Below are 16,400 nucleotides of genomic sequence, written 5' to 3'. Positions count from 1 at the left end.
AGTGTACTTATAAAAAATAAATTTTTTTAAATCTTGAAAAAAAATATCAACCGCCCTATTAGGTCAGATCCAAGTATTCAACATGTCTAAGATTCACAGCTAACATCAGTAATAAGCAAGACACGAGCTAAGTCACTTGGGGGTCCTCTAGACAATGAAGGAAAGGGACTAGTAGGTTGTAGTGCAGTCAGTCTTATGTTAGTCTAGCATGCACAAAGTAGCACATGCCCACAGTCCCAACTCAGGAGGCAAAGGGAGGAGGATCAAAGTTTCCAGGTCATTCCCACCTACAGAGAAAGGCCAGTGTGAGCTATACAAAACCTTGTCTAGAAAGGAAGAAGAAAAGAGATCTGTCTACTGTGCTTTCTGTCTGTTTATTGTCTTAACCAAAAGTATATTTGGATAAACGACTAAAATAACTGTTCAAAAGGAAATACTTTGTTTCTTGGGAAATTTTCTCTATCTACAGCTTTGCCTACTCAGAATAGATACTACAATCACATTTCCTACTCTAACTGAACTACCATACTATCTGAAAGAGAATAGGGGCATTGCCCATAGCATGCATAACTCACTGCAGATAGGACAGTATAAGCAAAGTGGCACTCAGAGAGGGGCAAGACCTTCGCTGTCTTGACAAGAAAAACCTAAGAAAGTATAATGAGCCACAGCAAACAGGGACAGCCATTTCCTGATTGCAAGTTGCTGTGACCACCACGAAATGATGCTAAATCTTCAAGGGTACAGCTGGTGACCTGCCTTTACTCATGTGACCTGTGCTCCTGTGTGGACCTTGTGCAGTAAGCACAGCGACTCTCAGGAGCTAGAAGGCAGCTCTCTTGCTCTACACACACCGTCAGGACGAGGACCTAACCAACCATGTCCCACCCTACAGCGCTCCTCCGGAGCCAGCACTATGAACTGAAGGACTCAAGAAGCACGCATGCTTGCCCCAACTATCACCCACCCTGATCCAATGAGATTAGAGCTGATTTCAGCTTCATAAAGTGAAAGGCTCCCTTCCACTTCAGACAATAAACCAAGCCTACAGTCCCTGGGGGAGGCCTGACAGGGAAAAACCTAAAAACACATGCAGCTAGTTACCCTTTTGACTTCCTCCTCCTTTGTGTACCTCAGACAGAAGTGGAGCACCCGCAGGTCTTTGCAATGGATAACAAGCTTCTCAGGGTATTTCTTCAGTTGTCCAAACAGAGGTTTCTTCTTCTCATCAAACACTACAATCAATGTGAAAACCGTGAGTAGGAATGAGTATCACAGGGCAATGATAAAGAACAAGAAGACTGTCAGCTTCTGAGGACACATCTCTCTCAGCAGGACTCTTTTTGTTTTTTTTGTTTTATTTCATGCAGGTTTTTTGTTGGTCAGTTGGTTGTTTTCAAGACAGGGTTTCTCTGTGTAGTCCTGGCACTCACTCTGTAGACCAGGCTGGCCTCAAATTCTCAGGTCCACCTGCCTCTGTCTCCAAAGTGTGAGCTATGTCTGGCTTCCAGCAGGATTTTTTATATCTCTAAGACCAGACTCCAACAGCCTGAAGAAAACTCATCTCTGATGGGACTGAAGAATGGCTCAGCAGCTATGAGCACTTCCTGCTCTTGGATCCAAGTTCGAGTCCTTGGATCCTTGTCAACAAGTTCACAACTGCCTGTAGCTCTAGGGATTAGACTTCTCTCTCTCTCTCTCTCTCTCTCTCTCTCTCACACACACACACACACACACACACACACACACACACACACACCCCACACACACACACAAATAAATAAATAATTCTTGAGCCTGGGAAGATAGCTCAACAGTTAAGAGCTCTTGTTGTTCTTCCAGAAGACAGGGTTTTTTCCAGGACCCACATGGAGAGAAGCTCACACAGCATCTGTAACTCCAGTTCTAGAAGACCCAGCATGCACCTCAGGCATCAAGCATGCATGGGTGCATATACATATAGGCAAACACTCAAATACACAGAATTTAAAAATAAATACTTAAAAGGGAAAATCTACAAAACTGCAAAGGCTGAGATCATAAAGGATGGAAGGGGGCGGCTGGAATACATTCAAGCTACTCAACTCCTACATTTATGATTAGAGCCCCTCTTGGCATTTCCCTCCCTGCTCCAGCACCTGTGCTCACTCCGCACCTCCTGGTGTTGAGAACACCATATTCTGTAAATACCAAATTCTGTGAGCAACAGCTGTTTAACCCAGGCTGAACAATTTCTGAAAATGTCCTTAACCCCAAAATGGGGAACAGAAAACAAAGGCTTGGAAGGACAGTATTAAGTCAGCAGAAAGGACATCCTAAGGTTATATAATCAATCATGAGGGGAGGGGAGGGAGTAGGGAGTGTGAGGTAAGGTTTCTATCCTGGACCTCATTCTACAGACCAGGCTAGATTCAAATTCAGAGATCCACCTGCCTCTGCCTCTTGGGAATGCAGGTGTGCAGTACTGGCTCAAGCTTTTCTTTCTTTTCTAAGGACACTGCCATATAAGCATACAACGTGTGCCAAGCATATCCCCATTACCTGCACGTAATGAACCTCGTCTGATCAATATCTAGCACAGAAAAGTTTTATGTGGAGTATTAGAAGAAACAGGCTTTCAGATGTGAGGTGGCTTTCACCTGAAAACTCAGCACTCAGAAGGAAGAGCCAGGGTCAAGGCCATAGGTTGAGACTAGGCTCTATTAAAACAATCAAACACCATCTCCAGTCAGCAAGATGGCTAAGTGGGTAAGGGGTTTGCCAGTAAGCCTGATGACCTGAGTGATCCCCAGGGCCCACAGGAGGGAAGGAAGAAAAAACCAAACAGCTCCTACAGGTTGTCCTCTGACCAACACACATACACACACACACACACACACACACACAAGAGAAAAAAAATGTGACAGCAAGACAAGGTGAAATCAAGACTGAAGTGTTCTAAGCCACCCAAGCACAGGCTACATCACACCACACTTGCCACTCACAAGGCTGCCTTACGCAGTGAACAGACTGTAAACATCACCATTATTGCTGTACATTCTGGGGCAGGCACGGGAAGGACACACTCACCTCCATAAATCTGATCCACACAGTGCAGTGGAACGTCATTTACTCCTATGATCTTATTCTTAAACTGAGTTTCCTAAAAAGAAAAAAATCCTCTCGATCACTGTTCCCCTCCGAGCACTGAGTAGCTGAGGCAGCCATCCACACCCCCAAAGGCAGCGATGCTGCAGGACATGCAAGAAACCCGGGGGACCACCTGCTTCAACCCGGGAAGAACGTGCCCCCAGGAAACCCACCGTGTCCCCAAAAGTGAGGATGTGACAGTATTTCTGCACACAAATGCAACCAGGTAAAAGCAAAGCTCCCTGGAATGCTCTGGAGAATGCTATGGGAAACACAGGAGGGCCATACGTTTGGGGCAAAGCTGCCTTTGCTCACTAGGAGCCAAGCTCTGCAACAGATGGCCGTGCAGGAGGCCAGCCCTGGAAGCAGCAGCACTGTGTTCCCGGTCTGTGAGAGTGCTTAGCAGGAAACATGAGGAACAGTGTGTGTGAGGTTATTCCAACAAGTGACTCCCGCTGTGCTGAGTGCAGAAGAAATCAGGAAAAAGTTGATGGTGTCAACTTATAAGGGCAAAAGCAAGGGAGTCATGAAGTTACGGGTGGCAAGTTCTAGGTGATCCTCCAGATGGAAGGAGGCCCTGAAGGGCAAGAACAGACCACTAATAGGAGATAGTTGGAGGAAGAAGCTGCAGGGAAACCAATGGAGTCTCACCTGCACTTTCCCCGCCACTCAGCAAATGCAGCTCATACATACCCCACCGTTATCCAAGGCCGAGTCTTCATCCCCCAAGAAGGAAATCTTGAAGTCAGTGCAGACCAGTCTTCCATAGACACCACGCTGGCAGGAATCTTCCTGAACATACTTCAGGACTGTGCTGGCTTCACAAAGCAGTTGCTCACCTGACAAAAAGCAAAGCAATCTCTCCTCAGAGGCCTCAGGGAAGTGCACAGAATGAAAGCACTGTTTACAAGGGGACAACACTCAACACAGCTCTGCCTTGACAGCAGCTCCCTCCAAAGCGGGAACGGCAAACCGAGGAAGAAAGTGAAGCAGAACAGGGAGTCCATGAACGAATGGCTCAGGGACATCTTCCAGTGGAACTCCTCGGACCTCCCATCCTGATAATGGGACTTTCCTCCCAGCTCATACCGGTCTTCAGCCTCTTCTCTCTCCCTTGTTTGGAGCCCGGGTCTCTCTCTATTACCCGGAGGGCTTTGACTCACTAGGTAGCCTGGGCTGGCCTTACTCTCAGTAATCCTTCCAAGTACTGGGATTAGGTTGACACCCCTGCACCCAGCTTTCAGCCACCTTCTCTAGTGTAGATAATGACAGTTTTTCATTACCCAGCAGGTGTCTCACAGCAATGACAAGGAGTGAAGAAAAGGCCAGCAGGTTGGCCTGCTCAGCCTGGATTCCAACTCAGCCCCTTTCCCTGTGTAAGCCAGGGCTTCTGGGTAGCTTCCTTGGATGAGCCTGGGTGCTGAAGCCATAACACCTGCCTCATCCAGGCTCTGTTGGACGATGAGAGGAAAAAGGCAGCCATGGGGGTGGGGAGGGGCAGGGTGGGGTGGGGATTGTCTCTCTCTCTCAGTTCAAAGCATTTCCTCTCCTTGGACCACCTCCCATGCTCCATCTGCAGGCACTCAGCCCCCATGAGAAAGTATAGTTCCTGAAGACAGACTCCATAGCCAGAACACATTAGGGCTGGGAGCTAGGGAAGCAGAGACTCTGCTGGAGTTGGTACAGTCAAGAAAGAAGGACATGCAGGAAATGGAGAGTAAACTTTACACCCGGGAAATAACCATCTTCCCCACAGGTCTCTCTCTGGCTTTCTTCACCGTGAATTCACTTGTTGGCTAAAGATTTATTTAATCTAGCTTCCAAAATGAAGATGAAGACTGAGCTTTCAGCCACTCCGACTCTGCTCTCTGCATTCGAGCAGGCAGTATCTGCAGCTGAAGCACTACGGAAACACCTGAAGACGGTTCCGTCATTAGGTCGGCCTCCAGAGACAGTGTTTGAAGAAAACAATCAAGTTGGGGTCTGTCTGGAGTTTAACAGTCCCAGAAAAAGTACGGTCACGGTGAAAGATAAGTGGATAAGGCTTCCTGTACTTCAAATCTCCAAGACCAGATGTGCCTCATCCTATAGTCACACACTGGAGACAGGAAACCAGTGGGCAGAGGCTACCACAGCACATCTGCTGAGACCTTCTGCAACATGGCATGCAGTGCTGTCTGACTGCCTTGTCCAGACCAGACACCGACATGCAGCTAGGGTCTGGAAAGGCTCTTAGTTACCTGTCAACTCAGAGCTGTATCTACAAGGGGCTGCCTGGTGCTATGCGGTGGAAAAATATATTTAACATCAAGTTAAAAACAGAGGTTAATTTCAGAATCTATAATTCCAAGGAGAGGGGAAAAATCAACCATAGGAGGGATGAATAAAAAGTTCAGGCCATCATTTAAAAAAAAGAACCCAACCAATCAGAGCTCCCAGAGATTAAACCACTATCCAAAAAGTACACATAGACAGACCCATGGCTCCAGCTGCATGTGTAGCAGAGGATGGCCTTGTTGGGCATCAATGGGAGGAGAAGCCTTTGGTCCTGCCAAGGCTTGTTGCTGCAGTGTTGGAAAATATCAGTGTGGGGAAGCAGGGTGGGGTGGGAGGGTGTACACCCTTATAGAATCAGGGAGGGGGGACGGGATAGGGAATATGGACGGGAATTGAGAAAGGGGATAATATTCGAAATGTAAATAAAATATATCCAATAAAATCAGGAAAAAGGGCCTTTGAAATTTTAAACTATTATTTAAATATTATATAAATAGTCTAAAATAAAAGTCAGGCATCCTTGTTACAGAAAAATACACATTACAAGAATCACAAAAATAGCATGCACATCTGTGAGCCCAGCATTCTGGAGATAGAGGCAGAGGGGCCACGAATCCCCCCAGCCTGTGCTATTTGAAACATAGTTTCAAAATAAACAGAAACACTTAGAAAAAGAAATGAACAAGGGGAAAAATGGGAAAAAGGATACCAGTGGCAAGACTTTCCACACAAGAGGGAGATAAACCACCAAGAGGTCTCTGCTCTTGAACTCAGAAGCAATTAAAATTTAATATGAGCCTTAGCCACTCTCCTCTGTCTCAAAAACAGTCAACCAATCCAGGCTCCTTCATAATGAATGACTTCAGAGCAAAGCCCCAGTGCCCCAGCACCTCTGGTGCCTGTGCTGAAATCACCAGCCATACACTGGTGAGGCCCACGTCCCCCCAACCCACGTGCAGCTGTGATATCCAAGAGCAACGATGGATGGAGGCAGCAAGAAAGCCTCAGACCATGGGATTCCTCCTGGGAATAGGACATCCGAGATTGGAGACCAGAAAAGATGGATGACGCCAAAATGCCCAACTGCATCGTGAAAGGAGAATTTCCCATTATCTCCATCAGATTGGAGAAAGGGGAAACAAGAAAAATTCTTTCCAAATGCTGTAACGCCCAGAGCCAGGTGTGTAGTTACTAAAGACCTTGACATCTCTGTTATGACACATCATTACTGTCATGTGCTAGAGGATAAAAACAAAGGATGTATATGCAGCAACACTAGGGATGATGTAATCCATCTTTGGCCTCAAGCTGTAGATGAGATATGATAACATCGTTACCTGGCAACAAGTGAAGAGTGACTTCCTTTTCTGTTACTTCCTTCTCATTTGTGTGAATTTCCTAAAAGTAAATAGGTAAACAAATAAATACAGGAGCAAAAGATTTTCTTTAAGAGCTCAAAATGACAATGAAGACATGCTTTCAGAATACTATCACCTATGCTCCGGGACTTCTAGTTAACAAGCTACTGGTGTTACACTTATTTACTGTGTGTGCACACACATGCAAGCACAAGCACGGGCCACAGTGTGAGTGTGTGTTTGGTCAGAGGACAACTGGGAGCCGATTTCTCTTCCCACCATGTAAATCCCAATGATCAAACAGGTCTTCAGGCTTGGTAGCAAATACATGTATCCACTGTCAGTGCTAACTGCACACGCACGAGGACCTAAGTCCCATCCCCGGCATTCACAGTGGCTTGCACCTGCAATTCCAGTGCTGAGAAGGCAGAGCCGGGGTTCCCCGAGGCTTATTGTCTAGCCAGTCTAACCAGACATGTAAGCACGGCACAATGAGGCTGTCTCAAAAAAGGAACATGGAGGACAACTGAAGAAGGCACCCAGTGTCAGCTGGTGACCTCCACAGGTACCCACGTGCACATGTGCCTGAATATATGTGTACATAGACAAACAGGATGTGGTAGAACATGCCTGCAGTCCCTGCTCTCAGGAGGTAGGTAGGAGCAAGAGATCAGGTTGTTCAAGGTCATTCATGTCTATATAGCAAACATGAGGCCATCTTGGGCTATATGAGATTCTGTTTTAAAAAATAAAAACAGTGGGGCTGAATCCTAAAGACCTGAGTTCGAGTCCCAAGACCATGCAGTAGGAAAAAACTGCCCTAACCAAGTTGACCTCTGACTTTCTTATTAGTGCCTCACACAAAAGTGAACACAACACTAAATAAATAAATGGAATTTTAAGGTATAAAAAAATTATGTTTTAATGACAGGATGTAGTGTCCTGGTCTGAAATCCCAGCATTTGGTTGAGGCAGGGGAACTGGGGTTCAAGGTCATCTTGGGTGAGATACATATGTATACATGCACACATATAGACACATACATTTTTAAATTTTAATTTTTCTTAAAGTAGAATATACTGTAACTGAAGGTAGATGTGTTACACCTATTCATATAGATGTGTTTATATAGATTTGTACAGATGTATTTGAATAAAAAGTCATTTATATAGAAATCGGTCATTTAAACAAACCCTGCACAAGTGCTGTAACCAGGAAATCAAAGGAAAAGCATGCAGTCCAGCACGGGAAACCAAAGTACAGAGCACCAAACACCTTTGCAATCACTGTAAAGGACACTCTCCTAAAGACACTGCTACAGGGCTGTGGGAGCATGAAAGGCACCAAGCTGCAGGAGACAAGCAGAGGGCGTGGAAGAGAGACTGGTAAACACCCTTAAGCAGACGAGAAGGTGAGAAGAGGAGAAGAGGAGAAGGTGAAAACAGCTGACAACCACACAATGAAACCAAACAATGAAAACAGGGCTGGCATGGGTGTGGCTTAAAGACTGGATCTGGGCTTTCCCTATGGGAAACAAGAGACAAGGGAATTTCAACTAAACTGTAAATTTACTATCTCTAATAAGCACCATTCAAGAAAAAGCACAGGGATAAATCAGAAGCATGAGTAAAGCAGAAGTAAAGCATGAGTAAAGCATGATAAAGCAGAAGCCGCAGCTGACAGGGGTGGGTCTAGGGATGGAGTGAACAGCTGTACTGCCTGCCTGTGACGCCAGCGACAAAAGAGGCTACTCCAGGGTGAAGTCTCAGAGGTCAGTCTGACATGTGCACAGAAAGAGCCGGGTGCTTTGGCTAAAAAGGAAAGGCTGGGGTCGAGCCGGATAAGGACAAGTCCTAATTGCTCAAGCCCCAGCAGTTAAGACAAAGAAACAACAGACGGAAAGAAGAGGAATAAAGAAACCTTGAAGACCCCTGGAGGAAGAGGGCACAGCCAACAAGGTGTTCAAAGAATGCTATCGATCACCTAGAACATTTCCTGGAGTGATGAAGAGGCTGTGTTTAATTACCTTCAACTTTAAAAGTCCCGATTTCTCCCCTGGAATAACTTTAAATACAAGTTGATGCCGGCACCAAGCTGGTAGCTGAAAAATCAATCTCGTTTCAAAATCTTGGGAAAACCCAAAAGCAACAAAGTCACCCAGAAACCACATATTTCAGGAACAGATTCCTAACCTCCTCAACTTCCTACCGAAACTGCCACAATTCACCACGCTTCCTCAGCGCAGGAGCCAGGAAAGGTCAGCACACAGTAAGATGCTGTTGCTGTGGACAACAATCTTATCACCAAGTAGATGCAAGTCTCAGAGGACACTGAATCAGCTACTCCAACTCCCTGTTCAACCCATTTAGGTCACACAGCGACCACACCTGGAATGCTGTCAAGTCCTTAAGACCTGAGCAGTAATAATAGATTGCAGAACTTTGCACAGGTGACCAAAGTCCTGCTGAATCAGTCTGATGGACTTAGCTGCATGCTTCAAGTAACAAGGTGACCAAAGTCCTCCCAGAAACAGTGCGATAGTTACCTGCATGCTTTAACTAACAATAATTGTCAACACCTTGAAAGCTGTCGTTCATACTAGATACTTACTTCCCATTAGTACCCCATTCTTCTCACAGCCCCAAGACTGTCTCCACTTCACAGAGGAGGCAATTGAGATTTAAAGAGGACCACCGATTTAAGCTTTAAGGACAAATGGGCATCAACCTGGGCTAAATGAAGAGCCCTTCTTAAAGAAACACATTTTCCCACATGCACCTTCCTCCCAATCAGGCTATTTTATGCCAAGGTGTAAACTGCTGTCTCCATGAACCCCTTGATGAATGACCACAAGCTATGCAAATTAGACTTTTACTGATACATGAATACATACAACCTCTTCCTTAGTAGATGGCGTCATGACCCAGCAGGCACTATGGACTTGGAGTTGTTCAATCTGCAAATGCCAGTCTCCTCCAGTCCTCTTTCAAAGTGAGCACAGGGCCAGCCTCACTGACACAGAGGAATGATGGACAACATTTCTTGAGCCACAAATACCTGGCTTACTTAAAGGACTTTTATTTATTAGCTCATTTAATCCTCACAGAAAGCTTTTGGAATAATCATCAGACACTAGAGTATCTCCTTTACAGATGAAGGTATCAACCGGTGTACGGAGCAGAATTCATGCTCAGGTATCTAACCTCACCTACTCAGGACTCTTGCAGAATGCCACAATGTCTCTTGTATCAAACAGGAAAATGTAAGAAAAAGGAAGACAGAGTGATCAGTCAAGCAGTTTTCACTTGAAATCAGATCAAGTACCACAGAGAGTGCCCAACAGAAGCTGGGCATGTGGTACAAGCCTGTAATCTCAGCACTTGGAAGGTTCAAGGCCTTGGCTATCTTCAGTTACTTCAAGGACAGCTACATGAGACCCAGTCACCAAAAAAAGAGGGTTGGGACAAGGAAAAATCCTCAAAATAAACAAAAAGGCCTGTTGTACTAGTCAAATACTCGAGAACTTCAGTGGGGGATTTATTTGCATTAGCCCACAGTTTAATGGAAAGAGCAGAGGTGTTTATACCACGATGGACAAGCAGCAGAGAGAAAGTGTACTACTACAAGGAATCAGAGCAAGATCTAGCCTTGGACAACATATTCCCCAGTGACCTACTTCCTAACTAGTCCCAACTTCCTGTCTTCTATTACCTCCCAAAATGCCATCATATAAGTCTATCTAGGGATTAATCCATTCACTGGGTCAGAGCCTCATAATCTAACAGACTTTAAAAATTTTTACCACCACACCCAAAGTTTACTAATCTCCTAGGCATTTCTTAATCCACTTAAACTGAGCCAAATTAACTCTCACACCTACTCTTCAGAAGTAATGGACCAAAATGACACTAGCCAGCTGTATGGGGAAGAAATTTTGGGCTTTATTCATGCCAGATGATGGAGTGATCCCTGAGGACTTACTCCACTGTGTAAAGCATCAATCTCTTGGTTACCATCCCAACTCTGGAGAGTTCAATGGTTCACTGTGCTCCAACCCTAATTAATGCTGTTGCTATGTATGTACTGTCTGGGCAAGACAATGCTTCTATTTGCACACAGCCTAATGGTCACCCTCCAACCAGCCTCAACAGCTACTCTAACAACAATTTATCAGTGTCACCTACTGAGGATGCCTTCTGTTTACCAGCACCATCCCATTGGAGGTAGCCTCATCTCTTACCCACACCATGGCAATACCTTTTCACCTAGGCTGCTTACATCTGCTTTCTAATTCGTTCTCCACCCTCACGTGGAGACCTTTTCAGAACACAGCCTGCTCTGGCTTAGGCATGAGAGAAAGACTATAAAACCCTGTTTGAGCTGGTCCATACCTATGTGACTAGTCTGCTCCTACCACGGCCTCATTCACTATACTGGACACTACCTTCTCTTAGTTCACTCTTAGCCCATGCATCTCTCTCACACCCTCTCATCCGGAGTTGGCTCCACAGGCATTTCCTCTTGCTTGGAATGGCTTCCTATTTCTCTTTGCCACTGAGAAGTTTTTTTGTGTAGCTCAGTGCAAAATCATTTCCTCAGGGAAACCTTCTCTGTTGCCAGGTCCCTCCAGCCTCCTGCGTCTCTCTTGTATAATTATCCATCTCCCTGGAGTCAATAAGCCCTTTGGAGCAATTTTTTGTTCCCCAAATCTAATAGCAGTCTGATACACGGTAAATACTCAAAGATTTTGTTGAATTAATTAATAATTAAAAGTAGAGTTCATACTTCTTTTATTTTTAATTTCCAGCCAAAGTAAACTAATTCCAGTGCTTAGGAGGGAGAGGCAGAAGGATTACATGCTCAAGGGCAGCCTGGGTACCAAGTAAGACCCTGTCTCAAAAATGTGAAATAAAGGGGCAGCCTCCAAGGACAGATCTGGCATCATTCCAGGGTCTCACAACCAATTTACATGGCAGCCAATGAACTGCCTCTTTAGTAGTCTTGTTCTTTGGGTAGTGGACATTTACTCCATCTTGGTTTCCAAAGCAGGCCAGGATTCTTCTGCCTCTGCACCTTCTATTACACTGTCCTTCAACTCTGACACCCAGTCATTGGTATAAGTCTGTAGCTATAAACTGTGACATAAAATTCCTCGTAGAAAATAAGCAATTTCCTCACTGACCTCATTAACTATCATGTTCAATGTGCAGGAAGTAAAATGTATCATTGTTCAAAATCAAGCAGAAATGGCTCCACAGATTACAAAAACAGACTTTTCGAAAGCTAACCCATTTCAAAGAGAGACAAAATGTCAACACTTGTAAGTTATAAATGACCTAAGTGCTCTGTCCCACGCCTGTCACTCTCCATTCAAAAAGGGACAAAGCTTGCTATTATGGCATCAAAGAATAGCAAAACAGTGCTGTCACTGAGGTCACAGTGTGTCTCTCCTGTTAAAGCTGGGCTAAGTCTCAGTGGCATGAACTCAATTAGAATGGGGGCAAGACCCCAGTGAAGAGTGGTTCCGTCAGGGGGGCAGGGGCAGAGCTGGACCTCATTCCTATTTCAATGTCTATCTCGGCGTATGCGCACTCTTTCAGTTTGTTTTCACTTTAAAACAGGGTAAGGGCATGAAAAACAAACCTGCCAATTTCCCAATTTCCGAAACTTTTCTTCCATGGATCAAAAGGAGAGGGCTGCATCTGGTCTGGCTCCCACTGTGAAAATCACAGTCCCTAGGGCCTGCAGCTGCCACTACCCCAGCCTTTAAGACCCCCATGAAAGCTCAGCCAGAAACACTCCCTTTCTCACAATGTCTATGCCAGACAAGATGAGAGCCCAAGAACTGTCACCCAAAGGAGACATACCTACAGAAATTCCCAGAACCACAAGATTTGTCAGTCTGTCTTCTCTGATCTGTTTCTGAGGAGTGGCAACATCACAGGGCTGCTGTGAGGAGTCGGTACCCTATGCTGCACATCTGATAACTGAGAACTGAAAAATGGCCAACTTATTTCAACAAAAACTTAGTATCCTAAATACCAAATGCAGAGAAGGTGGCCCAGTGATTAAAGCACTTGCCATGCAAAGGTAAGAATCAGTTGAGCCCCAGAACACACCTAAAATACCAGGTGGGTGTGGTAGCCCAATTTTAATTCCAGCTGTGAATGGTAGAAACGGGAGCAACTAGCTAGCAAGACTGGCTGAACTGGTGGGTCCTCCACCATCTATCTGAATGGATGAGATGATGAATGGAAGAGCAACTGAGGACAACTGTCATTAACCTCAAGCCTACACACACACACACACATACACACACACACACAGGCTCCGGGCATCTAACAAGTCAATGGCTTGAAAACTACAATGCGATATAGCAAAAAGAACCATTAGGGGACAAAGTAGCTCAGGACAAAGCTGATTACAGAGGATTAAGACTGATCAGGGATCAAACTTAAAGAATCAATGTTCTGAAAACAACAGCCATAAGAAATAAAATAATAAAAACATATTAATCTATTAATAAAAAAAGAGGGTAAATTATAATTCTCACAATTAAAGCTTTTTCTCTTGTATAAAAAAAAAAAAAAAAAGAATCAATGTTATCCTAATCTAGAATCCTCCATCTCCCTTTGGAGGAGGCATCCAAAAGCCCCTGAGATGCTGCGTCCCTGCAGCTGCCTTCTGAGAAGAGGTCCTATCCTAAAACAGGTCTCATGCATCATGCTCTTTCTGAAGCCACCAGGATTCAACAAGACCAGTGGGTGGGTGGCACAAGAGCCTTGACTTCAGGGGCTTCAGCCTTTCTTTGTTGGAAATCAGACACACAGATATTATACAAGGACAGAAAGGCAGCGAACTGCATGAGTAAGAATGGAGCTGCCACAGGTGAGAAGAAAGAGAGATGCTGCCTGCCAGGAGGAACGACCAGAGAAGACTCCAGGAGCCTTACAAACTGCACCTCACCTCTTTTCTCTTCCCTCTTGGGAGTTTCTCATTTGGATGTATTTTAATGTCCCTCAAGTTCTGAGGTTTAAAAGAAAGTCTCCCTTTCCAATCTACAACCTTCCTTATCCCTGGGGAGCAACTGAAGCAACTGAATCTTGTTTTGCAGTTGATTTATTTTTCCTATCTGAGTCTCAAAAGGATCCTGTGGTAGTGCAGTGTGGAGTTCAAGACCAGTCTGGTCTGCAGAGCTACTTCCAGGAGACCCAGGGGCCAGGGTCACACAAAGAAGCTGTGCCAAAAGAATGAAAGAGAGGAGGAAGGAAGGAAGGAAGGAAGGAAAGAAAGAAGGAAGGAAGGAAGGAAGGAAGGAAGGAAGGAAGGAAGGAAGGAAGGAAAGAAAAAAGAAATGCAAGTTCACACCTCTAAAATTAGAAAAAATTAATTCTCTAAAACTAGGAAATGAGACACTATGGGTCACACAGAAAAGAAATATCACAGACTAGGCCTACAAATCCAAGCTCAGGCTTTCTTAACAAAACCACAAGCATGCGGCGTTTCCAGAGAGTGGAAAGGCTGCATGAAGAGGTTCCTGAGGTGGAGGAATGAAAGCTGCACTAGACAGGGCCCCTCCTGCTGGGTCGAGCAGACATCTCAGGGCAGTGTGGACAGGAAGTGTAAGAAGGAGTTCTAGACAGGGATGGTAGTAATACAAATGAAGATGCTGTCACGGGAGAGGGGGAAGGCAAGGGGGGTCCCCACAAAGGGCACTCTAGAGGCTGCGACTGCTTTGCTTATGGATTAGGGAAAGAATGCACTGACAGAAACTTGAGAGACTGACCTCAGAAGAGAAAACCAAACTGAACTGGGGGCAGTTCGTCCAAGATTTCTCACCCTGCCTGAACCCCAAGCCCTCCCCCAATGTCTTGGACATGAGATAGTGCTGCAGAAAAATAAAAAAACTATGAACTCCCATGAGACGGCAAAGGGCAGGCAAGGAGGTCTGGGTAGAGAGTAAAGGCAGCCACAGGGGGTGTCATACTCCAACTAGACAGAGGCACCTGTCAATCCAGATCTAGGTAAATTGTGAGTTAATTCTTCTCATCTTCAAAACTAGCCCTCAAGGAAGATGTCCAAATTCTACAATGAAAAGTCTCAAGAAGTGACAGACCAAGTCTAAGGTCACCATCAAGTGCTTGAATCCCAACAAGAAACCAAAAGAATCACGGGTTTGTCCAGACTCTCAGGGCGCCTCCTTCCCAACCCTTTTCCGGGTACTTAGCTCAGGAAAGGCAAATGCAGGGACGGGTTCAGCGCAACTGCAGTTTCTGAGGTAATAAGGAGGAATGACAGTTATCAACACAGGCCTGGGCATGTGGCTCAGGGACAGCACAGTTGAGTGAAGCCCTGGTTCAAAGCCATAAACCATAGCCACCGTCAGCACCAAAACTGTAACAATTAACCAAAACGATTCACACTGCCTACCACACACAGTGTTAACAGCCTTCTGTGAATTGCTTCACCTAAGACTAATAGCATCCTTATGAATTACATGTTATTATTCCTATTCATAGATCAGAAAACTGAGGCTCATTGATGTCAATATGTTGAGAGTAATGTTGGCTGTGTTGGGAGGTACCAGGTGGGAGTACTGGGCCAACACTGCTTCGGAATCTACACTAAAGGATGTGATTAGAAGCAGCTGCAGCGACACATGGTGCTGCCTTCTGGGCTTCCCTCTCCACCAAGGTCCCTGAACTCTGAAATAACTGGGGAAGCCAAGAGCCTTGGTGTGAGGGGCAGACAGTGTTTGCCTGTGGGCTTGCGAAGAGCCAGGCTGACCTAGTGCTAAGGAACCCTTGCAGAATTTGGAAATGCTCCTCCAGTAGTATCCCTTTCCACTGTCATGCAGAAAACAAATAGGATTGGGTAAGATGGATTTTTGGCCCCTCTTTCCCCCACCAAATCCCACACCACCTCCACAGGAGCTGTGCTCAGAGCCTCCTCTCTTGGGCGTTCTGGGCAAGGCTCTCTCTTAGGCTAGGCAGCTCCTACTTCTGTGCTTTAGAGCCATCTGGAGACCCGCCGTCTCTCCAAAAGAATGTTAAGCTCCCACATACACAGTTTCTTTGGATTCCTAATTTTAACCTAGTGTTAAGCAAATGGTAGGAACACAAAGACATTGAACAAATAAAGAACCTTCCGGTCCTAGCTATTGTGAATAATAAGAGCACCTATAAGCTGTTAGGCATCTGCCACAAGGCCAGTATGGAACAGAATATTCACCGTGCATCTCTTCTCATCCTCAAAGCCTGCCTGCAGGGAAGACACCTGTCACAGGAGAGGAGAAGAGACAGAAAGGCCAAGTCCACATCAAGAAGTTGCCATCAAGAGGTTGGAGCAGGAACAAAACCCTCTAGAATCACAGGCTGAAGACTCCTCTATGATATGATATGAATGGCACCTTCTCATTCCCAAATTCCCACGGTGACCAGTTTGTTCCGTAAGGGCTGTCATGCACACCACAATGCCCCTGCCTTCTGTCTTCCACATGCACAGAGGGGATTCTCGTCACTTTTGACACGGGCCATGCTCCGTACTCAGCAGGTAGAAAACAGTGGTGGCTGGGAAGGTGACCTTTACGCTAAGCTAAACCAGTGAGGTGGAACAAGCAGGGAGGCAGGACATGGA

At 45.5% G+C, this 16,400-nt stretch overlaps 1 protein-coding gene across 1 annotated transcript in view; it reads right to left on the bottom strand.

Moving 5' to 3' along the window:
* Window positions 1-16,400, bottom strand: part of MTMR12 (myotubularin related protein 12) — a 57,082-nt gene that overhangs the window by 32,565 nt on the left and 8,117 nt on the right. The window contains exons 2-5 of the mRNA XM_080933640.1: window positions 6,744-6,804; window positions 3,823-3,968; window positions 3,070-3,142; window positions 1,105-1,235 (exon numbers count right to left, since the gene is read on the bottom strand). Coding sequence (XP_080789766.1) covers window positions 1,105-1,235; window positions 3,070-3,142; window positions 3,823-3,968; window positions 6,744-6,804 — 411 coding nt within the window. The remainder of the gene's footprint in view (window positions 1-1,104; window positions 1,236-3,069; window positions 3,143-3,822; window positions 3,969-6,743; window positions 6,805-16,400) is intronic.

This window comes from Micromys minutus (genome assembly GCF_963924665.1).
Source record: "Micromys minutus genome assembly, chromosome: 20".
In the NCBI taxonomy this organism is placed as follows: Eukaryota; Metazoa; Chordata; class Mammalia; order Rodentia; family Muridae; genus Micromys; species Micromys minutus.
This window is presented reverse-complemented; position numbering and strand designations above follow the sequence as displayed.